At 52.0% G+C, this 26,684-nt stretch overlaps 1 protein-coding gene across 1 annotated transcript in view; it reads left to right on the top strand.

Annotated features, from left to right (window-relative positions):
• Nucleotides 1-26,684, top strand: part of ZNF516 (zinc finger protein 516) — a 91,308-nt gene that overhangs the window by 51,670 nt on the left and 12,954 nt on the right. Inside the window, 2 exon segments of the mRNA XM_045527358.1 lie at nt 18,218-19,687; nt 25,739-25,843. Of these exon segments, the coding sequence (XP_045383314.1) occupies nt 18,218-19,687; nt 25,739-25,843 (1,575 nt within the window).

Here is a 26,684-nt window from a genome sequence, read left to right as displayed (position 1 = left end):
GTGTGTGGGTGTGTGAGTGTGCTGAATTATTGGAGAGGGTAAAATTGGACCAGTCATGACAATATATTTTTTTTAATAACATGTACTTTGTGTTCCTAATACAATAGTAAAAATGAGGTTAGTAGATGGTTTCATATATGTGATTGCGTAGACAACACGAGTCCTTTCACTTCCTGAGACCTCGTGACTTTCTGTCGATTGGTTGATTCAACAAAGGTGGGCTGGCCGTGTTGCCGGAGGATACTTAAGATGTTTCTATTCAGCGTGTCTAGAACTTGGGGACATGTCAGTATTTACCCAGGAATTATGCTTAATACACACCGACAGGTGAAGCACACTGTGTCTATATATTATATACATCAGATCTGTGTATATGTAAATATAATTTTGAAGTCATGTAGTAGTAAGATTGAGCCATTAAATTCTACTTCAAGTACTTAAGCTAATTTTTTATCGTTTTGGCAGGGTGGGGTGATTGGCTAGTATTGAAGAAGAGTTTGGTCGACATTAAAGACACAGAGAACATTTTCTTTTGTATCTGGTGAGCGGTGGAGTGTCTTAAACAGCGTGTCGTATCTCGGAATAATAGCACTTTGTTTCTGCCTGGAATGTTCTTCCGTTCTTCACGCGGGGCCTGGCGTGCTGTCTTCAGATGCGGCCTCTCGAGTCTAAGGAGAGGGGCCTCGGAGAAGGTGTGCCGAGGGGGACGGAGGCTGTGCGCAGGGCCACACGTGTGTGCGGGGGGACAGCGGTCTTGGGCCGGAGCGGCCCCCTCGGGGTCAGGGAGGCTGTCGTCCCTCCGGTGTGGGGCCGTCCCTTTGGGCGTCTGTCCCCATCCCCTTCTCCTGCGCGTCCTGCCCCGGCGGTGCCAGCGGTGACCGCGCAGCGAGTCCTGCTCCTGGTCCCATGCTCAGGAACGCAGCCGGCCGGGCAGCAGGGCCTCACTCGTGTCGTCTCCTCTGAAAATAATTCCCGACATTGGCTCCAGCAGTGCCACTGTCGGCCACTCCACGTGGTGGTCCCCGGGCTGCTCTTGCGTGTTGCCGAGGTGATAAAACATCTGGAAGGTACCGAGCAGCCAGGGAGAAGACAACGTTTCATTACTGGGGTAGTCTCGGGCTTGGCTCCTTCCGAGGTTCAGACATTTTTATTCTGAGATTATTTTAAGGTTAAGATGACCTGTGTGCTTGGCTAGTGTTCTGATCTAAGTGCCTGAGAATAAAAAGTGGTATTTTAAATATTGAAAAAACTGTTTTATGCTGGAGGTTCTCAGCCGCGGTCTCCTCGCTGCGGAGCAGGGGGTGTTCCGTCCCCGGGGCGCGTCTCTAGCGCTGGCGGGAAGCGCAGGCTCTCTCGTCTGTCCCCTTGTTTTCTGGGTGACAGAGGAAGGGAAGACCAGGTTTCAGGTCTTGCAAACCTTTGGTGCCTTCTACATGGTCAAATATAATTTTAGAATTTGTTGAGTTTGATGCTTTTGGGCTTTTATATTTCCTAATTTTTTTTTGTGTGTGTGTCAGCACTTCTGATCTTTCATCCTTTCAGTGTAGTAAGTCAGTGATGAGTGTTTAATAGTGTGGATTTTGCTGTGGCTCATTCCTGTGGCTGCTGTTCTCTGAATGTAACGGAACGAGGTCTTTGTATATTAGCTCTGACATCCGTGATCCTAAGTGAAGAATTCAAGCTTAGAATTACTTTGGGGAAGAAACAGTTTGTTGAAGTCAGGCCTCCCTCGCTTCACTGTTTGGAAGTTTTCTTGTGTGTGGTGTTCAGGGGACTCATTCGTATTTGTGTGAGTATTTTGGAGGATGCTCTTATGGAATCAGGGTGGAGAGAGAGGCTGGACTGTACATATGGTCAGGTGTTTTCTCTTGGGTATGGTGGCAGGTGTTTCTGTCGGACAGGTGGCAGAGCATGTGTACTTATCCAGAATGACAGAAAGGTGACACCTAAGGCTGCCCCGTCCCAGGTAAATAGCCCTGGTCACGGGAGCCACCTCGCGGGGGGCAGGTTTGCAGAGTGTGCCCATCCCTGGAGAGCATCGTCGTGGCCAGTGCTCACCTGAGGGAGTCAGTGTGCTCTGCAGTTGTCTTAAGAAAGCAGCTTCTAGAAACGAAAGCATTTCGTAGAGGCGATGCTGTGAGAATCCTAGCTGTTCTTTCCTTTTTTGACATCTGAAAGTTTTATCTCCTTTTTAGGACCCACAAGTTGTTCTTATTGATACATTGAAAGGTACAGATGAGCTCACTGCTGTGTATTCAGTTAGGAAGTTGAATGTGTAGGTGTCTGTTCTTTTTGATATATTTAATTGGCCATAGCCTGAAATCTTAAAACAAAAATCCCCCCGGGAGGTTTTTGCCGATGGAACGTGTGTTGCGTGTCGTTGACACGTGGTGAGCACTGGGAGGTGAGGGAGACTCTTGTGTTGAAAATTTCCCTTCTGCAGCTCTGCCTGGCTCACAGAGCACCTAAAAGGGAATGATTTTTTTCTTTGATTCAAAACATAAATTTTTGAGAGAAAGATTTCCATTCTGTCGAAATAAAGTGGAGTTTCTAAAGTCGTAGGTTTTTTCCTCCTCACAAAGCCACGTTGCCTATCGGGGCTCAGTGCAGGGCCAGACCCCTCTCTGGGCCCGGTGAGCAGTAAGGCGGGCGGCCCGCGTGTTGTGGGACCCCTGCTCGGGCTGCTGTTCCAGGCAGGGCCTGCTCGAGGGGCTCCCAGAACCTCACAGAATCGACACACCTGGGGAGCTGTCTCTGTGCCGAGAGGAAGAAGCCGCTGCTAACCAAACTGCCCCTGAAACCCAGCCAGCGGGAGAATGCACACCTGATGCCATGACCCCAGAAGTGCTGACTTGCTGCCACTATTCTGTGACAACCAGGGGGCTGGAGAAGGACCCCTCCTCGGGGACCCCTCCTGCTCCCATATCCCCGCCTGCCCCAGTGACAGCCAGAGCCTCCTCTCTGCAGCTGGACTCTCATGCAGTTTGGGGGGACCCACTGCAAGGCCTGGGGGAGTGTCGCTCTCTGGGTTTCCAGAGGGTCCAGCCCCAGGGCGAGGCTGATGGGAGGGCGGCTGGGGCTGAAGGTTGAAGCAGCGAATGCACAGAGCCCAGCACGGGTGCCGTCGAGTGTCTTTGAGCCTGGCCACTGAGTGTCTTTTTTGGTGTCATATTTGCTATAATTTGGTATCGTTCCTACCAGAAAAATAATATGGCCCACCCACCTTATTCTTTAGTTTCTAGTTCGATGAAATTCAAGTGCTTTTCTTTTGCAAAATTAAATTTTACCGTTAACTTCAAAATTAGCTTCTTAGAATTTTTTCTTTTTAATTTCAGTGGGCAAATTAGTTGTGACAGTGGTAGCATTTCCCACAGTCTTTTTGAAGGTAAGGTTAATAGAATTTTATTAATCTCGGCAATACATTTTAATTAATTTTGATAATGAAATTTTTGTCATTAAATTCGATAATGCAAATTTGGCGATCAAAGAGTTCTACCCCAGTATTCCCCCCTATTAAAAAGTAGAGTTTTTATAGATTTATACCATGCACAAGAAGATGGAATGAACAACATATTAAGGAAAGTTGCAGTTTGATTTTCCTGAACTCTTTTCTCCTCGTGTTCCTTCTCTCTGGCTACGTAAATATTTTTTAATATTTCCTTATCTTGGAGATACATAAAGTATCAATTATTTGCTGTATGTTGCTCTGAAATTATAACTTTATGAGGTTTTTTTTACGGCTTCCTTCTGGCCTGTGAAGATCAGCTAGACAAGACTGTGTGTAGCTTTCTGTGTCTTTGCTCTGGCTGACGGGCGGGTGCTGGGACCTCGGTGTAGCAGAGCTGTCGTCAGTGTCTCGCGTCCCGGCCTTTCTGGTGAGTTCACTGTGAGCAGGAGAGAGAGGATTAAAAGTTTGTATTAAATCTCTCACGGGGAGAAGTTTGTCCACTCAGGTGTTACCGTCTTGGAAAGCCGAGGACAGCCGTGTAGACGTCGTTTTGTGTGAGTTGCTGAGTGCGCGGGAAGGTGCCGGCGTGGAAACAGTCGCGTGGTCACACAGGCCTCTCCTGTGCCGCGTCTTCTGCCGGCTTCACGCCCTCCTCCTCCTCGGTTTCCCGGCGGCAACGCTGACGCGCTCTCGGGGGCCGTGCGCCATCAGCTGCCTCACGGGGATGGCAGACGCCCGCACCCCCTGTCCGTGGCGCGTTTCACCCCGGGGTCCTTCAGGCCGTCACCTGCGGCTCCCAGTGTCCTTACGGGCTGTGCGGAGTCACACCGTCCTCCTCCACTCTTGCAGTTTTCCGTCCTGGCTGGTCTCACGCGTGTCGGGGTCGGCACGGACTCAGCCGCAGCCGCCGTCCGGAGCGTGCTGTCCACACCACCTGCAGCCGCTCCCGGACGAGGCTCCGTTCGTCCACCTCGCAAACGGTTCTGTTGTTAGGAGCTGGGCGTTCTCGTGACAACAGAAAGGTCACTGTTACACGTGATTAAAGATGTTATCATCAAGTGTGCTGTCTTGTTCCTCCCGGTTTTGTCCCTCTAGGGCCCCAAATCCCTCCTCGCCTCTCCAGATGCCGGAGACCCCCTGTCCTTTGCAGAGACTTCTCCCTCCCTCCTTCCCCCGTGGGCCATGGCAGGGGGAGCGTTCTGGTCCTTTGGGGGTGGCGGCACAGCCAGCTTGCCATGCGCACGGGGCACGGAGGCACCTGCTGGGCCGCCCCGAGGGGATGCAATCGGCAGCGTGTGGCTGTGGGGAACACACGGTGGGGGTGGGGTGGAGTTCTAGAAACAAGAGGTTAGCAGAGAAGGGTGGAGGGACAGCCTGTAGGCTAAAGGACCCACAGGGACATCTCAGTCCAGGATGTGGCCGGGCTCTGGTGTGCAGAGACGCCCGTGTGAGCTGTGGCGTAGGGCCAGGGTCGCTTCCCACGTGCGGAGGGAGGGTCCCTGCGTGGACAGGCCTCACGGCGGGGCTTCCGGGTGGCTGGCGGGGTTGGGGTTCTGATTCTTGATCGGGGTGTGTCTGCAGGGGTGTTCGCTTTAGAGTAATCTGTTAAACTGCCCATTGGTTTTGTGTATTTTCTGTATCTGTGTTTTATTTCACCATAACAAAGGGAAATCCAGTTATGGAGGAACGGCAGTGTTGGTAGAACACGGCCCCATGGTAGACAGCGGCTTGTGCTCACGGGGAGATGCCCGTGCAGAGCGGCTGTTCCGGGCTGTGCCCTGTACCTCGGTGCTGCCCGCTGGGCTCCCCGACCAGCACGTCAGGGCTCAGGGGCGGGGGGGTCGTGTTTGAAGCCGCGGACCCAGTGGAATAACCTGCCATGCAGAGCAGGAATGCAGGCCCAGGGCGTTCACTCACCTGTGCACCCAGGTGCAGGAGAAAACCTGGGCTCCGACAGCGCAGGGAGACCCACCAACTGCCCCCAGTCAGCGCACCTGAGGTGTTCCAGGTGGGAGCGGGGGGCACATGGCCAGATGCGGGCAGATGCAGGGCCCAGCTGCGTCCCCTCCACTCAGAGCTGGCGCCCCTGTCGTTCTTTCTCTGAGGAAGCAGAGAGACACACTCCCGGGCCATCGGTACTCCCTGCTGCAGTAGTGAGCAAAAGGACCATTTGCGACTCCTGGGAAGTTTTCAATTCCTGGGTCTACAGAAGCGTGTCAGCGAAAGCCCAGAGCCCGTGTGACGTGCGGATGGGCCACCATGGCCAAGGAGGCCGGCTTGCGAGGGCGAAACGCCAGGTGGTCCCTGAAGCCGTTGTCACAGGCTTTAAGGTTTTGGATTTTTAAGAAGAATTGGATAAATTGATTGTAGGTCTTTGGAATGGAAAACCAGGTAGGTGCTGGCGGTGGTGAGGCAGTGGGAGGCGGGGAGTGCTTGGCCGGGCTGCTGCCGCGGTTCCCACCCTGGAAGGGAGAGGCCAGTGCAGAGGCCGAGAGGAGGGTCCAGCACGGAACAGAGGGAGGTGCTGGGTGTCCGCCAGGCGTGCGGGGGTGGAGCCCGATCACAGCTCGAGAGGTTCTGCCCCAGGTGGCCCAGTTAGTCACAGGACCAGCCAGCACTGTCTGAGTGCCAGCCGGACGGCTACAACCACCGTCTCCTTTGACCCTCAGGGCCGCTTCGCTGAGTAGTGTTACTTCCTCCTCCGACACGTTGGGACGATGCGTCCACAGAGGCAAGCCCCTCGCTGCACGTCCCCGGGTGACCAAGACATGGGCCTGACCCCAAAGCTTGGCTCGTGTCCTCTGCCCCAGCCTCTTGGGTCCTGGTGTCAGGGGGCTGGGCCAGGAGAAGGCCCAGGGCCACCTGGACACCAGCTGGGGGGGGGCGTCAGACGGCTGCACCCCCAGGCTTACCTAACAGCACACTCAGGTGCAGTCACAGACCGGGTTTTACCACGGGTTCTTAGTTCAGGTGCTGAGCTGGTTTATGTCTGTTGGAATGTATACTGTTCGTAGGTTTGTAATCCTTTTTGTGCATTTTGAAGTTCCCACCGAAACCTTTGACTTTCCCCAGGAGAGGTGGCAGGCGCACCCCGGGATGGTGCAGCGAGCCCTGGGCGCCTGCTCTCCACCTTCACGCGGCCGCCGTCCTGGGGTGTGTGCGTCTGGTTGGGCGTGGGGCACCCTGCGTTTGTGCCTTTGCAGGCCCTGTTCCTTGGACCCCGTGTCCCTGGTCACCCCCCACGCCGCTGCCTTGGCTCGGGGAAGCCGCTTCATCGGGGGTTTTGGGGGGGGGGGACTGACCTTCCAGCTGTGATGGGCGCTGAGGACTGCCGTCCTCACGGTTATTAGCTTGAGTTCGTTCTCCCCCTCTCCTCTCTGGAGGGGAAGCCTGTGGGGACAGCCCGGGTGTGCTCTGTTCACTGCCCACTGCAGCAGGAGGGCGCACCCCTGGTGAGGCTCGTGTTCAGAGAGGTAATAAGTGAGTGTTGGCCAAGACGACGTCCTACACAAATAGAAGACAAGCTGAGACGTGCACAGTTTGTCTGCAGAGAAGCCTCCCCCACCCACTGCGGCGGGATGACCTCCCCTCCAGCTCCCCTTGCGTGCACACATGCACACGGTACATGCTTGCACACACGTGCAGTTATTGTCTAGAAATTGCCTACACAAAGTTCGTACTCAAAAAGTGCTGGTTTTCTATGTCCTCCTTCAGAACCTATCGTGTTTTTCAAAAAACAGTGGAGAAATGCAATAAAAGAACGTTGTAGGCTGAATGAGAACGGCAGGGCAGAGGCGAGCCCAGAGTGGCCGGTCACACTTGCTGGCGCGTTGCCGTCACCCTCATCCTCATCCCCCACCTTGCGTCATCTGTGCCGTGTGCACGCGGTGGCCGAGGTGGGCTCTCCCAGCAGCAGGGCCCATGCGCGATGCCTCGGAGAAGCCGGGCGGGACGGGAAGGGCTCACGCCTTTCCCTTTGAGTTCAGCTAACAGCATTTGACGGAAATGCTCACCTAGCTTTGAAATTTTTGAATTCGTAGACTCAGGGCTCCTGCGTGGCCAGCAAGCTCTTGGAAAATAATCACAGATACTATTTTGCAGCTCCTCAAAATAGAAATATGACTGAGTGATTGGAGGGTAAACGTCGTAATTAGGGCTTTCCAGAGACCTTCTGAGGCATTGTCTGCCAGGGCTGGAAATTCTTTTGACTTTTTTAAAAATTGGAAAAATTGAAGGTGAGCTATAAATTAAGAGCAAAACTGAAGATACACAAGAAAGAAGAATACAATTCTTTCCTCTTAATAAATACTAGGAGATGAAAACTAAGCAACGAAGAAGTCTGAAGGAGAAATGTATATATGCTTTTTTTGGGTACCATTTTAATGATGAACACTGTAATTAAAGCCCTATTGCTACCGCTGTGGCTTAGGAAGCCTGCCTGAGACTTCAGAAACAATGTAGTGATGTCATTTGGGGAGAGTTGCTCGAATTTTTAGGTAAAATATAAAACACATCTTCTCACTATTTGTAGTGGAGTAGAACTTCTGAAATTTGATATTTGTATAATAGTTTGAACTCTGTACATGGAAGACGTGGAGAATCTATGTCTTTTACATGCATTTAAATGTTTGTAACCATGACGTGCTATAACTTTGCCCAGCTCTCTGGGCTGGACAGGAGCAGCAGCCCGACAAGCCGCTGCCCACGAGGTGACACTCTGCTTGGTCACCTTCTTGCCTGTGGCTTCACCGTCCACAGTGAGTGCCGGTTCGGTGCCACCTGCTACATATTCGCTGATGCCATCAGAGAGAGAGTGTTTGGTGGGACAGTATGGGATGTATGTTTTCTGTGTTTAGCTTCATAAAATAATACAGTTTTAACTTTGTGGGCATTTAGGTAGCAGGTCCCAGCCAGTACTCGGGAATATTAATAGCTGTTCCCAGAGCTATTCAGTCTGTCTTATCAAGAGACACCCATGCAGCACCAAACGATTGACCATAATTTTAACGTAAGGAAAGTTCTCCTTGTAAAGGGACTTAGAAAACTAAGGATGCCTCTTCCTCCCGGTGCTCTGCTCAGCCAGCTGCAGACCCGGGCGCCGTCTTCTCCCTCCTCCGGCCTCCCCTAAGTCTGGCTCTTAGGACATCGTCCCTCTCATTCTCTCTCTCCTTCCCTCCCCACCCCCTAGGTGCTCCCCCAAGTCCTTGCTTTTCCCTTTGAGTTCAGCTAACAGCATTTGATGGAAAACACTCACCTAGCTTTGAAATTTTTGAATTCGTAGACTCAGGGCTCCTGCGTGGCCAGCAAGCTCCTGGAAAACAATCACAGATACTATTTTGCAGCTCCTCCTGCCGAGGTGGGGGTGGTGAAGGAAGATCCACTTTAAGGAGATCGTGTCCCTCACCTAGGTGGCACCCTGCTGTTGTCCCGGGGTGACAGTCCCTCGTGAGAGAAGCACATCACTACCCTGGGTATCCTCGGAGCAGTGCTGGGGAGACTGAACCCAGGGGAAGAACCAGCTGGGTGTTTCCTTTCCATCCCTTCTCACCCAATCTTGAGTGACTCTCGCCCGTTTTCCAACCAGCACCATGCGGGCTGGTCTGGATCGCCGTGTGCAGTGCTGTGTCCAGACAGATGTTGATGGTGGATGCCGCCCAGAGCTGGCCTAAGTGGGTGAGGGGTTTTCCACGTTACACAGGGTCAGGGTGGCCCAGGGGCCGGAACTCGGACCTCCCAGCTGGAGTCCAGAGTCCAGAGAACATTGGCTGACCTCAGGCCTCAGATCCTTCTTCCTGAACCTCCCTCCAACTCCTAGGGCATGTGTGCTTTAACTCTGAGAGGAACAACTTTGAAGCCAAGGTTTAAAAACACCCACTGGAAAACATTTCCAAATCAGTTAGTAAGTTACGAAAACATTTTAAGTAAACTGCTAACTCGTTACATTGAATTACATTTTCAAAAAGTTGGACATTTTTGAAGTTGGATGTGCTGGGGTGTATGATACCCCAAATCTAATGCATATAGAGATGTCATTTCATTTAAGTCCATTTTTGCCCCCAAATGAAAGTATATTATTAATTTTAAACCCTTCACATTTTTAGCTCCTGAAAATATTGAGGACTATGCAAACCAAAAACTGTAAGATGCTTTAAGTCCTCTGGATGAAGTACTTGGATGAGAACGATGCATTGCTGTACTGACAGAGCTGTGTTTCAAAAGAAAGAACACACGTTTGCGTTGATGACCTTTTAAAGCAAGTTCTTGGTGTTCCTGTTTTGCTGATGAAAGTGGATGACTCTTCATCCGATTCAGAAATCCGGGACCACACACGGAGCACCCAGGTCGGGGAGTAGCGTTATATTAATAAATTGGGCGCAGGTGCCATCTAGTGGTGGTTCGCACACATTGCGCTGGTCGTCAGGGCGCCTGAGGCCTGGGCTGGGGAAGCCGCTTCCTCTATTGCTCAGAGCACAGAGCCGGTGCTACGAAATGGCCTTTGTTCTGCACGTCAGACACGTGCCTGATTTTAAGTCTGAAGACTCTACTAATAAGTAATCCTGATTTTTTTTTTTTAAAAAAAGATCATTACAATTTCTTTGTAAAATACCCAGAATTTGGGTTTTGTGTTTTTGAATCATTATGCATTGCAACAGGAAAACTTTTAAACCACGTCAATGCTCGTTTGTGCATATATTGGTCATCTTTATGTTGGAGAAAGTGCATGGTGTTACTTCTCTTCCGAAGTCTTTGTCCCCTTCGTCCCTTCTCCATCTCTTAAAACACTTCGTGTGAAAGAAAAGAAAAAAACCACAGGACACGGGTGGTTTATGTTGAGTGCGTTCCCTGCAATGCCTCGTGCGGGATTCTAGACGCCCGTTCCCTCCGAAAGCAAATGCAGAACTAGTGTTATGTGCTAAGCTCTCCTGCCCTGTTCCTCGCTCTCTACTTCTTAACTGATGTTCTGAAATCTAGGAGTGGCGTAAGGACTTCTTTCCAGCAGTGACTGCCACTCTGCCTCCTAAGGTGGCCTTTCTTTCCTGGGGGCTGGCATCTCCTCAAGCCGTGGCCCATCCAAGGAAAGATACATGTTACGTAATTATTATTATTAGTTTTTTACCAACTTAGTATGAATTTATAAATGGAAGTGCTCATTGCTATTGAATCAGAGTATGGTTTGTAAAATTTTTTTAAAAATAATTTTTACATTTTATTTTTATATTTGTTTGCATTTTCCCAAGGATGAGTTTTAGTTTGCCATTAGGATTTGGGGCAGAAGAAAGGTGTATAGGATGTATAGTAGCCATGAAGATAGACTTGAATTCTGTGCCCTCAGCATGGATTCTGTTAAAACAAAAGTAAATAAATAAGCAAACGACCCTGAGTGACACTTTTTTACGGTTGAGTCAAGGAGGAAGCAGATAGTGAATTCTAGATATCTAGAGTGTGATTATGTTTTATTGTGGGATAAGCTACTATTTAACTTGAAAGCTATCAAGGAAGCTAGAGGTATTTGATTAACTTTTAAAATGTTGATTTTTGTACTCACTGAGTAGGAAAGTTCTTGAAAAATTCTTTCTCAAATTTTCAGCTTTAAATTTTCTTGCGTAAAATGATTAATTTGTCTACCCAGAATTCCTGCATTTAATTTGGACCTGTTTTTCTTCAGACATCAAAATAATGGCTTCCAGAGTGCTAAGATTTACGTGCTTTTATGTTAATACAAGTAAGTTATGGTTTTGCAAGTTGTTGATGCTAATAGATTATTTAGAATGAAAACTTGTACACCCAGTCACATAGAAAAATATATAGGATGGACATCTTGGTGTAGGAAACAAATATTCATTTATAAAAAATTATAACACCAGTACTCAGTTGTCCCACTGCCCCAGTCCTGTCATGTCCTTCCCACCCAGACTTCGCTTTTGTTTTCCGTGGTTGATGTTGCATGCGCAATGCTGGGAATGGGAAGGCTTTCAAACACTTCCTCCAGGGAAACTTTCCTGTTCGTGGGACTGAATTGGACTATTAGAAGCAGTTTGTTATTCTGCATGGGGAACCCAGGGGCTGCCTTGCGTGAAGGTGGAGGTGAGGTCGTGCCGTCTCTCCTGCTGTCCGTGGTCCCGCCGTGTGGGGCTCTCTCCCCCTGCTGTGCACCTGCTGGGGCTCCCGGTTTCCCGTTCCCTGCGACCCTCCTGAACTGTGTGGCTTCGGGGGGCCAGGTGGTTTGTCAGCAGGTTTTGTGTGTCCCTCTGAAGTACTGCGTTTGTCTTTGGCTCTTGGTCATTTTTTTAGTTTTCCAGGAGGAGAAGTTCCAGAGGAAACCAGCCTGTGGCAGTATTCTCAGCATTTCCACTTGCACAGAAAGCTCACATCTTGTTTCTGAATTGAAAAGCCCTGTGGCTATTTCGGCTAAAACTTTCTCAACTGTTTTCTATGTCGTATCCCAAACCTCTTAGGATCCTAATGCTCTTGCATCCCACCTTAACCCGAGTGACATCTCTTTGACACATTTCATCGGGAATCGCTGTTTGTTTCTAAGATTTTCTTAGCTTGAATATCTTCCTGGGGACTGTTTTGTGCCCCAGATACCTGTGCTGCTTTCTCTTTCTTAATTTCTTGTGTTCGGTTGTCTTAGTGAGTCCCAAGTTCCAACTGCATCTCGATGCCTGATTGCCCTCACTCGTCTGCAACACGTTTCGTCTGTCCGTGCCCAGGCCCTGCTGTGGGACAGAGGAGCTGTGGCCTCTGTGGCTCATAATTTCTTGTTAGATTTGCTTATTCTCTTATCGAAATCACCGATTTGTGTCACAACCCAGATAGCCATGGTGAGAAATTGGGAAGACAGGTCAGAAATTTGTTGGTGACAGAAAGAAGTCAGGCTGGTGGGAACACTCACCGCGTCCTCGTGGAGCACCGGTCCCCTGCAGGGGACCCCGAGGATGTCTGTGTAGGTGCAGACGCACAGCTCCACGCAGGGGCGCGCGGTTCCTGCTTGGCATATGCTAGCGGGAGTTTCTGTTGTGTTCTGGATTTTTTGTTTTAACCAAGAGTGGGAAGCGACGAAAGTATCTTAAGCATGAAAAGAGGCAAAGAGCCACAGACAAACCATAAGCAACCTGAACTGCGAGGCAGGATGGCGGGAGGGTGGGCGCGGGGCTGTGCAGGGCTGTTCCCAGGAGGAGCCTTTCCCCGCGCTGCAAACTTTCCCCGGCTGCAAACCTTCCCTGCTGCAAACCTTCCCCGCTGCAAACCTTCCCGGCTCCCAGGGCTGCGCGGCCCGACTGCCGCCTGAGTGCTCCTCGGGGTGAAGTCACTGCCTGCTATTTTTAAAGGCATTCAGAAATGACAAAGCATTTTTTTAAAAGTGTGTTTCCACTTGTATCACTTAAAAATACCTGTGCAAAGTCAACTAAATCACAATGAATTGGACAGAAAACTAGTCATGACCTTGAGGAGCACGTCCCGGACTCACTGGCATTTCTGGTTATCGGGTTGTGGGTAGTCTCCAGATAAGAACTTAGAACCTCAGAGACAAAGGGAGGACAGAGAGCCTCACGAAAGTGTAGGGAAGGTTTGTCCCGAGGGGTTCCTGGGAGCCGGCTGCCGCCCCTGTCGGTGCGAGGGGCTCACGGTTTCTAAGGCAGCTGCTTCTCTGCGGAACCTCCCTCCTCGGCCTCCCTGAGGCTCACGGACTCCTGTGTGTCTGTCCTGTGCTGCCCCAGCCTGTCGCAGTCTTGGCTGCAAGTACGATCACCCGGCGTCTTTTTTTCAGGAAAAACTAATGTGCAGCCTCCTCCCCGCAAAGGCAGATTCTTAGCCCGGGAACTGGCCCTGGCAGTTTCTTGCTGTCGCCGGTGCGTGATCTCCACAGGATTCTAAGGTGTGGCTGGCACGACTGCCGGGCAGACTGACATTCATTCATTCATTCATTCATTCCTTCATTCATTCGGGACACACTGAGGGAGTGTCGGGGTTGCAGGAGTCCAGCCCACAGCCCCCTCTGCTTTAGGTGGAACAGTCTAAATTCCTGTCATCGTTGTCACAGTACTTGTTCCTGGGAGCCTCACCCCCAGGCCTGTGCTGGACCCGCTCCCGTTTATAACATTTGTTGCCCCTCCTTGTGTGATTTGGAGCCAGACTGGGCTCTTGCTGCCAGGTGTGTGGAGGAGAGAGGACCCTCCCCAGCCCCATCTTTACTCTCGCTTCCCTGGCTGTGGCTGAGGATGCTTCTGTTTGGTCCAAACCTTGGGCCGTGTGACTCACACTGAGCTTGTGGTCCCCTAGGAGCCCGGGTTTTTTTTCATGGTACAGCTCTTAAGCCAGAGCTTTCTCTTTTTGCACTTTCTGTTTTTCCTTATGGGATTTCATTTTGGAGCCTTCGCTCCATCTTGTTGAAAGCTTCTGACTCTCTGTACGGATGGTGTAAGTTTTGCTTTTCCTCCTAGCCCAGTGTCAGCCAGGTCTGACAAGCTTGTCCAGTCCCATTTCTCCGTCTACGTCACCGATACAAATGACAGTGGTTTGTGGGAGGACAGGCACTGAGCCCTGTCCCAAGGCTCCTCCTCGTGGGTCAGAATCACTGGTCCAAGGCAGGGCATTGGGTTAGCTCCCAGCTGACCTCAGGATACGTTCTCTTTCTGGTCCTCAAGACTGTTGGGAGAGACGAGGTCATGCATTCTTCTGTCCCCTACGTTACCAGCTTAGCAATCCTTGGAAAATAGGAAATCGTGTTATACAGTTGATAGGCTTTTATATTGCTGGGACTTTTCTTTTTTGTCAAACCTGGGACAAAATACTTTGAAACTGTTTGTGTTTTGTAAAGCAGAGCACCGAGATTCACAGGATTTATCTCATCTGCTTTCTCAGAAGGTCAGGTGCAAGGCGTGTTTTGATCTGTGTTGCTGTCTCTACAAGCCGCCTCCTTTGCTGCTCAATCCCGTTTAAGTCTCTCGAATGTCCAGTGTGCCTGACAAGTGAAGCCCACGGAAGGCATTTAGGAATCATTGCGCAGGGTGCCCAGCTGGCCTGGGTGTGGCTCACAGACATGCGCGTCTCTTCCGGGGTCTCCGAGCTCTGTTACTGCAGTGGGAGCCCGAAACACATCAGCACCAACGTGTCTGACCCGAGCTTGTGGACCTGCAGTGAAAGGGGCTCTGGCCCAGCTGGCTTTGGCTTTTCTGGTTTTCTGACCCTTCCCACCTGGTACATCCTTAGTCCCAGGAGCCCACGTGGGCACCTGAGCCTTGGAGGGGCTGGTGCGTGTCCCGCTCCAGTGGCCGGGGCTCCAGGCCAGGTTCTGTTCTCAGGGCAGCAGGTGTCTGAGCACACGGCGCTGAGGGTCAGGCGGGAATCTGGAATGTTACGGGTCTCCGAATGCCCTTGGCAGGGTTTTCCCCTGTGGAAAGAAGGATGTGGTAATATTGTGGGTAGTTTGTACAGCTGACTTATGGTTGCCGAAATCGTATCATAAAATATTTAAGATGTTTGGCTGCATAAAGAAAATGTCATGTGTGGGTGAAACTGTCAGTTATAGAGACTGAAACTGAAAAATCTTAAAACGTCGAGCTCTCTTACTTAGTTTACCCATTAGATAGGAAACTGTCTTGATAAAGAGTTGAAAAATTCAGAACCAAATAAAAGTCCTCGCACAAGACTATCTATGCAGTTGTTAAAGGATCTCCTTATGGTGATTCTGATAATGCCTTTTTTGGGGCTGGGAGGAAAAAAGTTGTATTCCCCAGGCTGCTTAGAATTAAGAGAGCTTAACTGACACATCCTCCTTCTTCTTTTGAAAAAGAACCTCAGTAATGACTCCCGGGCTTTCTTCCTGTGTAATTTTGTAGTGTGGCACTTTCACCTTTCCTTAACCTTCAAGAAAGTGGTACCATTTCCTCCCCACCCCCATCTCCCCTCCTGTCATCCTTGTCAGCCTAAAGTTTAATCGAGGATGTCACTGATGAATGTGATGTTTGCAATCACCCGCTCACTGCTCACTCCCTGTTAACATGCGGGGAGAGCTCCCTATTTTTAAGAGCCCAGCGTGTGATGTTACCAACTTGACCGCACTTGGGTCCACAACTCCAGCCGTGGTGCAGAACTGGCAGCCGGCCCACAGTGACCCTGCGGTCACCAAGCCCGGGCCACGCACAGTGCTATTGACCTGTGCCCCAGGTGAGACCTTCTCACCTTCTAGAAACCTGGAGAGGTTAGATGATCAGGGGCCCCTTATTGTTTATGGAATTAAATAAATTATATCCATTCTTTATGGAAGTAAATAATGGTCTTTAGGAGGAAGCAAAATATAGGGGGACAGAACTAGGGAAAATCCTTATTTTAAACACTTAGGAGAGGAAGTCAGGCAAGAAGAGCGTGTTCTGCTGGGAACGTGTGGGCAGGTGCATCCGGGGCAGTCTGATCACCAAGGGCTGCTCTGTAGGAACGCGGAGGACACAGAGGCAGGAGGTTGCTGTCCATGCGTGGTGGGTCAGCTGGGGTCCCGGGTCAGCTGGGGTTCCCACACTCAGCCTGCAGCCCCCAGGTGTGTGGGAGTCTCCACTGGAGGGCAGAGAGTGGCTGCCCCCGCACCGGGTCCCTCCCTTGTCGCAGGCCCTGTTGGCCTGCACTGGAGCCAGGAGCCGCTGCGCTCCTGCACGTGCAAGTGAAAGGAAAGGGAAGAGGCACAGGGATGCTCCGAGGACGAAGTGCTTAAAGATGCCAGCCCAGGGCAGCGGCACAGCCGAAGGAAGCCCTTCCCCCTGGGTCCAGGGGTAGATTTTTGTTATGTATATTTTAATGCAAGAAAAAGAAAAGGGACTGGTTTTTTATGCGCAGTGCCCTGTTCCTGTGTTTTTGAGTGTGTGTGCATGTGCGTGTCTGTAAGTTGTGGCGCAGGGACTCTGCACGGTGAACGTGCACAACCCGCTGACCCGGCTCGTGGAAGCCGCGTGGACATGCGTGACTGCGTGTGCAGAGGCAGCACCGCCAGCTGGGACACGGTCAGGTGGACCCACCTGAGCATGTCTGGGCTTTCAGACGCTATTCAGGAAGGTCCCGTTGAGAGGGGGCCGGGGGAGGAAGAGCGCTGCTCACCTGCGGCATCGCCTGGCCAAGAGCAGCTTTGCTCGGTCCTTCTGTGCGCGTGCACACACGTGGGGGGAGCCCGGCGCCCCTGCCCTGGCGCGTGCCTGTGCACCCCTGTACGTGCGCGGCCGGCACCGCTTCTCCGGGCTAGCCGAGTCCGGCTGCTCCGGGCCTGCAGGGCGCAGGCGCGCTTGTCGGAAACCGGGCGACTTCCCGCCTCCAGGTGCGGCTCCGCGTCGTGGGCGGGGTCCCGTGCGGGTGTCTGCGTGAAGCCCCCTCTCGCTTGGCGCTCGAGCTCTCTTCCCTTGGTGCGTCCCCACCGGTTACTTTAGTAACTCGGTGTTGCATCATCTGCTCCTAGTTAGTACATAGTGCACTGGGAGTTCTGTTGTGATGTTTTATGCTACGTTTTGGGAGCATAAAATTTGGGGGCTTTGGCAGCTGCGCTTTGACGAACCCACCGGTGTGCAGTGTTGGATCCCACGGGCTCAACACTTCCGTCTGTGAATCCGGCCAGTAGTCTGGCTCAAGTGTTCATAGATCTTCATTCCGTTAATACAGGAAAAACTAGATCTTTCCCCTTCCTCCTAGTACTCTCTTTGAGTATTTAAAAATGAATTTAACATACTGAGCGTCAGTCTGAATTAAATAAAGGCTAAGACTTCCTTTTTTCCATATTTAATTCTGGGTTAAACATATATTTTTGTCAGTGGCGCTTTCTAGAGCTATCCAGTTTGCTTTCTGAGCAATACCAGTGGCCAGGTACGGCAGGCAGACAGACCGGACTTTGTTTAAACAGTAGCTTTTCGGAGCCAATAGGAGTCAGACAGTTTATTCATCCTTTGCCTTAGCTCCTCACCAGTTCTGCTGTCCACCCCGTGCTGGTGACGTTTTTCACGCGGGAACGATCTGTTGAAATCGCTCGGGAGGGGCCCCTCACCTGCCCCCTAAGGGAAACCAGCCCTGGGGGCCGGGCTCCCTCGGATCCAGGAAGGGCCCTTGGGCACAGGTGCTCTCCCGGCCTGGGGCCCAACCCTTCGGAATAGGTTTTTTTTTTTTTTTTTTTTTAATACCAGTTGGAGGGGGGGATTGCTAAGTGTTGTCTCCAAAAATATACTTAGAAGATTTTTTTTTAATTTCAGCTTATTATGGGGGTACAAAAGTTCAGGTTATATATATTGCCCAAGCTGTTTCCAGACCTGCCCCTGCGCCCACGAGCTCCACCTAAATTCTCCAGTTTTCTCACCCTGGAACGATCGGGGGTGATCCTGAAGGTCCCCCAGTAGCCTTAAATGGAGAGTTTTTTGAAAGTCATGTAAACCTTATACTGTTATAAACAATTAAGTTCTTTTCCTGATTTCTAATACAACTAGACACTGTTGACTAGTACCAGTGTAGTTGCACGGAGCTAGACAAGCAGCTATTGTATTTTTTCCCAACCATCTTTTGACTCATTTTAATCAACTGGAATAAAAGAAGCCCCGACCACTATCGCAGTCTCCTGCTCGTGTCGGGAGCCCCTGACAGGCGTTGAGAGCAAACGCACCCCAGAATTGCCTTGTTCTGCCGCAGACCGGCGCGTTGCCCCGGTGCGTTACGGACATGCCTGTCTGTGGTGTTAGCTGTCCTGCCTCTGCTCTGTTCTGATGAGAGACGGTAACTTCCCCTTTTACGTTTTGCCTCCTCCAGGGGGACGGCCGAGCCGCTGCTGCTTTTCCGAAGAGGTGGCCTCAGCTGTGCTCTCCAACGGGGACCAGAGCCACAGGCTTGGCAGCAGCTCATCAGGAAAGGACGCCAGCGAGTGCAAAGCGGGGGTCGCAGCGTCTGTGTCCATACTTGAAAGCAGTCGCAGAGAGACGTCCAGAAGGCAGGAGCAACCTCGGCTTTCTATTGACTTGAAGATGCCAGCATTTCACCCCACGCAGGAGGTGCCCGGCCCCGGCGACGGTGTGGACTTCCCTTCCGGCACGGAAGGGGTCGTCCTGCAGCTCTTGTCCGAGAGCCAGGCGAGTCACCCTAGAGAAAAGCTGTCCGATTTGCACAATAAGGAGCATTCTGGGGGAGGCAAGAGGGCACCGGCCCCGGACCTCATCCCGCTAGATTTGAGTGCAAGGTCGACGCGGGATGACCCCAGCTATAAGGAGATGGCATCCTCCCTGCAGGCGGCTTTGGTCATTCACCCGTGTCCTTACTGTGACCACAAGACCTACTACCCCGAGGTCCTGTGGATGCACAAACGCATCTGGCACAGGGTCAGCTGCAACTCCATGGCCCCCCCGTGGATTCAGCCCAACGGTTACAAAAGCATAAGAAGCAACTTGGTTTTCCTTTCCCGGAGCGGACGCACGGGCCCCCCGCCTGCCCTCGGGGGCAAGGAGTGCCAGCCTCTGCTCCTGGCTCGCTTCACCCGCACCCAGGTGCCAGGCGGGGTGCCCGGGTCCAAGAGCAGCTCTTCTCCCCTGGGAGCGACCACGAAAGCCGCTAGCATGCCTAAGAATAAGGAGAGCCATTCCGGGAGCCCCTGCGCACTGTGGGCGCCCAGCCCCGACGGGTACCGCCAGACCAAGCCCGGCCACGGCCAGGAGCAGTGCGGCGCTGCCGCGCAGGGGCCCCCTCCCAAGCCCAGGCCAGAGGCCAGCTCCAAACCGGTGCCTGCCCCCAGCAGCGGGGGCTTCAGCAGAAGTGCTACCCCTACACCCACCGTCATAACTCGGGCCGGTGCCCAGCCATCGGCCAACAGCAAGCCGGCAGAGAAGTGCGGGGTCCCCCCGGTGGGGGCCAGCTTTGCCCCCCCAAATAAGCACAGTGCCCCGGACTCCCTGAAAGCCAAATTCAGCCCTCAGCCTCAGGGTCAGCCTCCCGAGAAAGGCGAAGGGGGCCCTCCTCCTCTACCTCCCCGTGAGCCCCCCTTGAAGGCGGCCCAGGAGCTGAGGACCCTGGCTGCCTGCGCTGCGGGGCCCCGGGGGGATGCAGCCTCGCAGGCCCAGCCCGGCGTGGCCGGGGCCCCTCCCGTCCTGCACTCCATCAAGCAGGAGCCGACGGCCGAAGGGCACGAGAAGCGCTTGGACATCCTCAACATCTTTAAGACGTACATTCCAAAGGACTTTGCCACCCTCTACCAGGGCTGGGGCGTCAGCAACCCTGGGCTGGAGCACAGAGGTAAGATGTGTGGGCTCCCTCCTCCCCGGGCCGCGTGTGAGCACCGGGTGCTCCGTGAACCTCGGGAGCCCCCCCTGAGGTCTCGGGTGCCGCCCACCTGCCTGCGGAGAGGCCCTGTCCCCCGGCAGAGCTGCCCCGTCCCCGATGCTGCCCTGTGGGAACACCTGCCCGGGTCGGTGGCCACCTGGCCTTGCCGGCAAGCTCTGCGGGGCTGCCCTCCCGCTGACGTTAGTCTGGAGACCCAGTTCCGCTTCCTCCACACTGAAACGTGACAGGAGCAGGCGGACTTACTGCCCTTCACTTTTCTGGGTCATTTTAAACAAAGAATCAGTAGATGTTCATTGTCCTTGTCTCTAAAAAGACAAGAATGTCCATTTGATGTGACTATTTTAAGTTTTATTTTTATACATATGTAATTTAAAAACATAGCTGATCAGCACTCCAGTGTAAGCAAGGCCTTGCGGAGGGTGAGTGTACCATGGGAAGTCCAGAAAACTGAGTTGTGCTAAAATATCTGAAAAATGTCCTTTCAAAGGCTCATGCTCCCCCTGTGTCAGTATCGCCATCTAATAGTGACGGCACTAAGGAACTGCCATGGGTCTTCCTCATGTTCCATCGGATACCTGCATCGGGTACGATGCCTTTGTTATTAAATATAAATCAAAAGTCTCTCTCACTTAACGTCCGCAAAACTGAGACATCTAAGTTCTGTTAAACGAAACAAACAGAACGCCCCGTGGAGCTCTGTCTCTCAGGCCACTTCGTAGGTGGCCCCGACCCTTCTGTGAGCAGAGCCGTCCATCGTGATCCTGCGGTTTCTGACCGTGGGTGACCATTTGCTGTGGCCTGGGGGCTCCTACTCCAGGAAGCTGGCAGCACCGATAGGGGTCGTGGTTCAGGGTCTGGGGGAGGTGATGTCGGCAGAGAGGCCCCCACATCCACTGTGTGACAATGTCCCAGTAGGCACGGTGCTTGGTGGCACATGTGTCACTGGTTCTTGCTGCGGCTTTGGAACCATGTTGGTGTGAAGTGACACCTTTGGTTGGTGATCACCCTTCCCGGACGCTTACCCATAAGTTTTTCCGGTGAGAGCAATTGCAGTGTTCTCCCTTTATACGAGTTTTGCTGGTGAAGTCCCTGCTGAGCTGGCCTTGCCCTGTTGCTCTGTTCCGCCTTGGAAGAGCACAGTGGCCTGGCCCGTCTGCCACTGAGGCCTGACACCCGAGGTGTTCTGAGGAGTCTGGATCCTGCTCCCCCGAGAGCGTGCTGGGCTTAGGGTGGCAGCGGGGGGTGGTGCTCGCTGGGGGGCAGTAAGTGCAGCTACGCGAGCCCTGACCCCTGCGCTGTCTCACATTCCCACTGGGCTCTGCCGTCTCGGCATTCTGCTCCAGCCGTGCAGACGGTTGGCTAGAGGCGGAGTGCCAGAGTGCGGGTTGGCCTTTTGGATGCGATGCCAACCTGCGACATTGATGTGTTTCCCTGGAACCTGAAGCAGAGGTGGACGAGACAGGAGGGGACAGGTGAGGGCAGCCTTGTCCTGGGCGCCGTGTTCTCGGCAGCACCCTGTCCCGTGGCCTGTCCCTCCGACGGCCACCTCGCCTTGGAGCCAGCCCTGTGTTCTCACTGTGGTGCAGTGACTCTCCGTCCTCTGCCGGACTCATCGTTGAATTAGGTGCACACTGCTGGCCTGCACGAATTGCAGGGTTCTAAACCTGCCATTCTACACCGAGTGAGCGGCAAATGCCCAGGTTTCCAAAGGCCTCTGGTGCTGCCCCGGGGGCTGTGTAGCAGCAGGAATTGTGTCTCAGAACGTGGAGGTGAGTTCAAGTTAAGGTTTTGAGAATTTACAATGACAGAGCTTGAAGTCAAAAGTAGCCTGAGATATTTTTCTTTTCCTTAAATTTTTTTTTTTTATAAATGGTTCTAAGGCATTTTTTTTTTTAAAGAGAGAGGTTAAATATTTATCTTTAGAATATGAAAAACATCAGATAGTCCTTAAAGTGTATGTGCCCTTCTTGGATTATTTATTCTTCTAATGTTCACGTTGAAAATAGAGTAAGTCAGCAGATTTATGCTTCTGCAGGTCACTCCGATCTGGGTTTCTTAAGGGAACTGTTTTCACTTCTTGCTCTTAAATTATGCCTGTTAATAAGTGTAGTTTTGGAATCCTGGCTCCCTGGGGTTTAGAGAGCTGTAGACCAGCTTGTCTGGATCCGTGGTCCAAGTGCCTGAGCAGTGCCCAGCGCCTGCGGGTCGGACTCCCACCTCCCCGGCCCTCAGCCTCGGCGGACTCCCGTGGCTGCTGGTCTCTCCTTTGGGGCTGTCAGAGCACACGAGAGCCCTTCCTTGTGACCGTCCTTTAAACCTTCGAACGCTGCTCTCCTCCCTGTCCTGGAGCGTCCCTGGTCGTGAGCAGTTGTCTGCCTGATCTCCGGGGTTTCCTTTCTCCTTGTTTAGATGTTTGTTTATGTCACTCTTAAAGTATTAGGGCAGGCAGGAAATCAGGAGGCTTGGCGCGGTCTGACTGCTGGAGAAGTGGACAGAATATTAGTGTGTCCTGTTCAGAGACGCTACTTCTGTTACTGCAGCCTAGGATACGTGTGCAGCCACAGAAAGTCACTGAACATGCTGGTAACTAAACTTTCTCAGGTCCCCGCCCCTGTTTCTGCTCAGCCACTCCTCCTTCGTTGTGTGTATACAGTTGACTGTGGAGTCGTGAGTCTAGAATCTCTCTGCATTCATGCCCTAGTCAAATTAGTCTTTCCGACTGATCTCCTGTGAGCGCCGCAGCACTTGCTGGGGCCTGAGTCTTTCATGCCACGTATTTGCCCATCTCCCAGTTGAGTGTCATCTGCAGGTGCGGAGACCACAGCTCCTCTGTCTGTGGTCCTTGACCACGCGTGTTGCTGTGTCATCAGCTCGTAGTTGGGAGGTAGAAATACGTGGAGAAGAATTAATTGTCTCAAAGAACGGGAAGTCGGCTGTTGTGCAAGGAGGTGGTCGTGGCCCTAGAACTGTGACCCTGTGGTTCTCAGTGATGTGTTCCAGGTAAACAGGGGACGTCATTACAGGGACGCCCCTGAGACATCAAGTTTTATGCGGAAGTTAAGAAAGATACATCTCAGAGAATTTCTCCCACCTGTGTTTGCATGGTGTTTCTGTAGAAACGAATAGTGTAGAAACCCACTGAAAGAGGAAGGAAATGACCATTGTCACCTCCCTTAGGGGCTTTATAGACTAACCCGGTAAGGGTAAAAACCACTGCATTTTCTGTAATTATTCTGCAGTGTGACTGCCATGTCTGTAAACATATATGAATAGCATGTAAGTACTTTATTGCTGTAATAGCAATAAAATAATTATCTGTTTTCAGACTCCTATGTTATATGGTAATGTGAATTTTAGAATAAAAAATTGATAATAGAATGAGATAATTCTAGATAAGATAATATATAAAGTCTTTCTTATTGGGATTAAAAATAATTTATGCCCAGAATATGTTACTATTACCATTAGGAGGATGATGAAAGGTTTGTGCTTGCTCGAGCGATTACATCCTTTGTTTGTAGAATCTGTTTTCTCCTCCTCCCCCTTCCAGGTGGCACGTTGCAGTATAACAGAACGAAATCTTGCAGGGCTGCATGTCCCTCTTTGAGGATCTCAGCCTTTTTCTTTCACTTTAAGGCCACTTTGTCTGCACAACTCAAGTTTCTAGGTCAGAGAGTTGGAGCTGCTTGCTCACCAGGTAGTCTTCAATTCAAATGAAGTTTATAACCTTTTTGATTCACTCAGAGTTTTGGAGCAGCTCGGGCATAATGTTACTGACCATAAAGGGCAAGTGTCCTTTCTTTAGTCAGTAAAGAGAAAGTGATATGATAAAGTGCACGGGGAGAGTGCGTGTGCGTGCACGTGCGTGTGTGTGCGTGCCGATGCATACTTAACTCGGGGAAGTGAGGGTGGGTGAGTGGAGGTGCTGTGTTCCTCCCGTTGCTAGTTCGCATGGAAAATAGCCAGCTAACGTAATGACTGAGAAGAGAATTATAACGTCTTAGTGTTCGAATATGGTGACTGCTAGACACAAACGGCATGGTAACGTTGTCACCGTTAACAGGTGTCTCGTGTAGGCATAGAGTGTACGTTCAGAGGCCGTCCAGACTGTCCGTAGGAATTGATGACCAGAATAACTGTCAGAGATTATTTTCATAAGAGCTCACCTGGCTAGTGTTGATAATGAAAATGAATGGGAAACAAAATAGCTTTTAAAGTTTACATTTCCTTAGACCCAATAACAGGAAGGGACAATATTCCTGAGAGGTTAACTATGTCAGCTACTTGACAAATTCTTCCCACTGTTTCCACCCTGGACGCGGAGAGTCAGAGGCACTGTGGTCGGCTGGCCCAGGGCAGGCTCCCCACGCTGCTGCTCCCGCCCGCTCGCCTGGGTGAAGGCAGGTTCCTCAGACAGCTGGATGTTGTAGCTCCGTGTCAGATGCATAGTGTTCAGGAACTTTCTCCCGGCCCGTGGGCTCTCTCCGCTCTGTTGCTTCCTTGTGCAGAAGCTTTCTAGTCTGAGGTGATCCCGTTTGTCTGTTTTTGCCGGTGCTTTTGGGGTCATATCCCAAAATCACTGCCCCGGCTGAGCCTGAGAAAGAGGGCGTGTGACGTGGCAGAGATTGGGGGCAGGGGGGACAGCAGGAGTCACCACCTGGGGTGTCTCACGGCTGCTGGTGCATGGACACCCTGCTCCTAGAACCCAGTCTGTGGTTTTTCATCAGTGGCCGTCGGGTGAATGTTGGTTAAAATTTTTCTTTATTACTTTTTTAGTGTTCCTGAATAAGGCAACGGGAAATTGAGCATTTTGTGGGCAAGTTCTTAAATTTCTGTGATTCGTTTTCATGATTTGTCAAATAAGAAATTTGACAAGATCTGCCTCACAGTTCATAGGTTTCTTTGATTATCATCATAAACACTACTGTGATGTAAAAAGGATTTTATGTTATTTTTGCCTGTTGAGCCTGTCTGAATTAGGGCAGGAGGAACAATATTGAGGATTTGCCTTTTGACTAATTTGACAGAAGTACGCTTTTGTCGTCCCTCTCATTTGCCTTTTACGTTCAAATGTCAGGCTTAAGATGCACAGATACTCAGCTAGACAGAATAGCGTTTTAAAAAGTTATTGCCACAGGCGTAACATTTTCTATTAATAGTCAATATTTTGTTCCTATTGAGTCACCACTGAGTGTCACGGTGGCACACGGGCCCAGGGGCACTCTGGGAGCCACCGTTAGGTGAAAAATGAGCCTCTTCTCCAGAGAGGAAAGGCACAAGAGAGTACCCCCCGTCCCCTTTTCCGGTGACAGCCAAGAGTGTCTTTTTGGACCAGCAAGGCACACAAAACAGTGCTTTTGGTCCAAGGTTGTCACATGATCTTTGGAGAAAAGTCGGGGTTTTGGTGTGGCCCAGCGAGTGTGGCCCCCAGGGCTGCTGCCTGGCCGTGGCCCGTTCTCGGGTGCCCCCTGGTTTGGGCTCTAGGCCGTGTCACGGCAGCTGGCAGGTGGGCAGAGGGCCTCGGTGGACCCGCTGGACGCACTGCACCTGTCTCCAGGGACTGCAGCCCGGGGCGGTGGCTCTGGTCCGGCTCTGTTGTCCCGTACCCGGTCTCTGTCACGCAGTGTCACTCTGATTTGCCAGACGTGCCGCTTGACAGAGCCGGGTGCTGCCGGGCGGCCATCCAGATGCTTGGAGCCACACGCGCCTGACACTCAGACTGCCGGGCACCCTGTGTGCCAGTCCCGTTCCCGGGCAGCGGTTTTTAATTCGCTGTAATTTATGCGTCCTCGCAGTCCTGAGAGTGCCCGGCCTGTCAGCCACGCAGAGATGAAGGCTGACAGTTGTCACCCAGGGCCTGAAGGTAGCCTCACGTGATGACACGCTAGACAGACTAATGATGTTCTCCTCTCGCCTCCCCTCACTCTCCCCCTCCTCACCTCCACGCCACCCCTGCCACGGCCACGCCACCATCACCGCCACGCCACCGCCACGCCACCTCAGGGACGCTCCGGACGCAGGCCCGGCCAGGAGACTTCGTCTGTGTCGAGTGCGGGAAGAGCTTTCACCAGCCCGGCCACCTCAGGGTCCACATGCGGGCGCACACAGGTACCCCCTGCCCGAGTCCCCGCGGGGAGCCTGGGGAGAGGCGGCTCCGTGTCCGTGCCTTGGTGGCCCACGGCTGTGGACACAGTGAGATTTGGAGCCCCTGCCGGGTGAGGCCAGGCCACCACCTCCAGCGTTGCACACCAGGCTCCCCCATTCAACACCTGAAATGGCTTGTTGAGGTTTTTGGTATCCAAGTGCCCCGTGGTTTAATCTGAGATAAGCCTGTTTGCAAACGTTCCATTTTAATTAGTAACTGAGTCCTCAGAAATGAATATGCTAATGAATCGTATTGCCCCCAGCACAAACTGAAATCAAAGCGCCCCTTTCAGCATAGCATATGGTTGGTTTATCTCCTCGTTGGCCCGGACTGGACTCTGGGGGGTGTACCTGGGCCCCCCTCGGGCCTGGGCAGTGATGCACGGCAGACCCGGAGCCTTCCGGAAGGGGCTTGCTTGGGGCCCGCCAGGCAGGTGCCCCGGGAGCTGCAGAGGGGCAGAGGTTCTTCGTCACAAGTGGGGAGGCTGCAGGCACAAGCCAGCCTGACACAGAGTGACACAGTGATGCAGGAAGCGGGTCCCTTCACACACATGCCGACAATTAATGTTGTCAGCGATCGCTTTCTTCAGCTGCAGAGTCTGAATTAAAAAGGGCAGTGGCCCCAGGCAACCATTATCACAGTCTCTTACTGTAAGTGTTACGGTAAATTGGTATTTTCCAGCCACAGGCTCGGGGCTGGCGTCTTTTTTTTCGTGAAAGTGCTTAATCTGTAATGGACTTCATGTAATGTGCAGGTCGTGGGGAAGCTCGCATGCTCGTGTGTTAACAACCCCCTTGTTCCCAC

The sequence above is a fragment of the Lemur catta genome, chromosome 16, assembly GCF_020740605.2.
Source record: "Lemur catta isolate mLemCat1 chromosome 16, mLemCat1.pri, whole genome shotgun sequence".
NCBI lineage: Eukaryota > Metazoa > Chordata > Mammalia > Primates > Lemuridae > Lemur > Lemur catta.
This window is presented reverse-complemented; position numbering and strand designations above follow the sequence as displayed.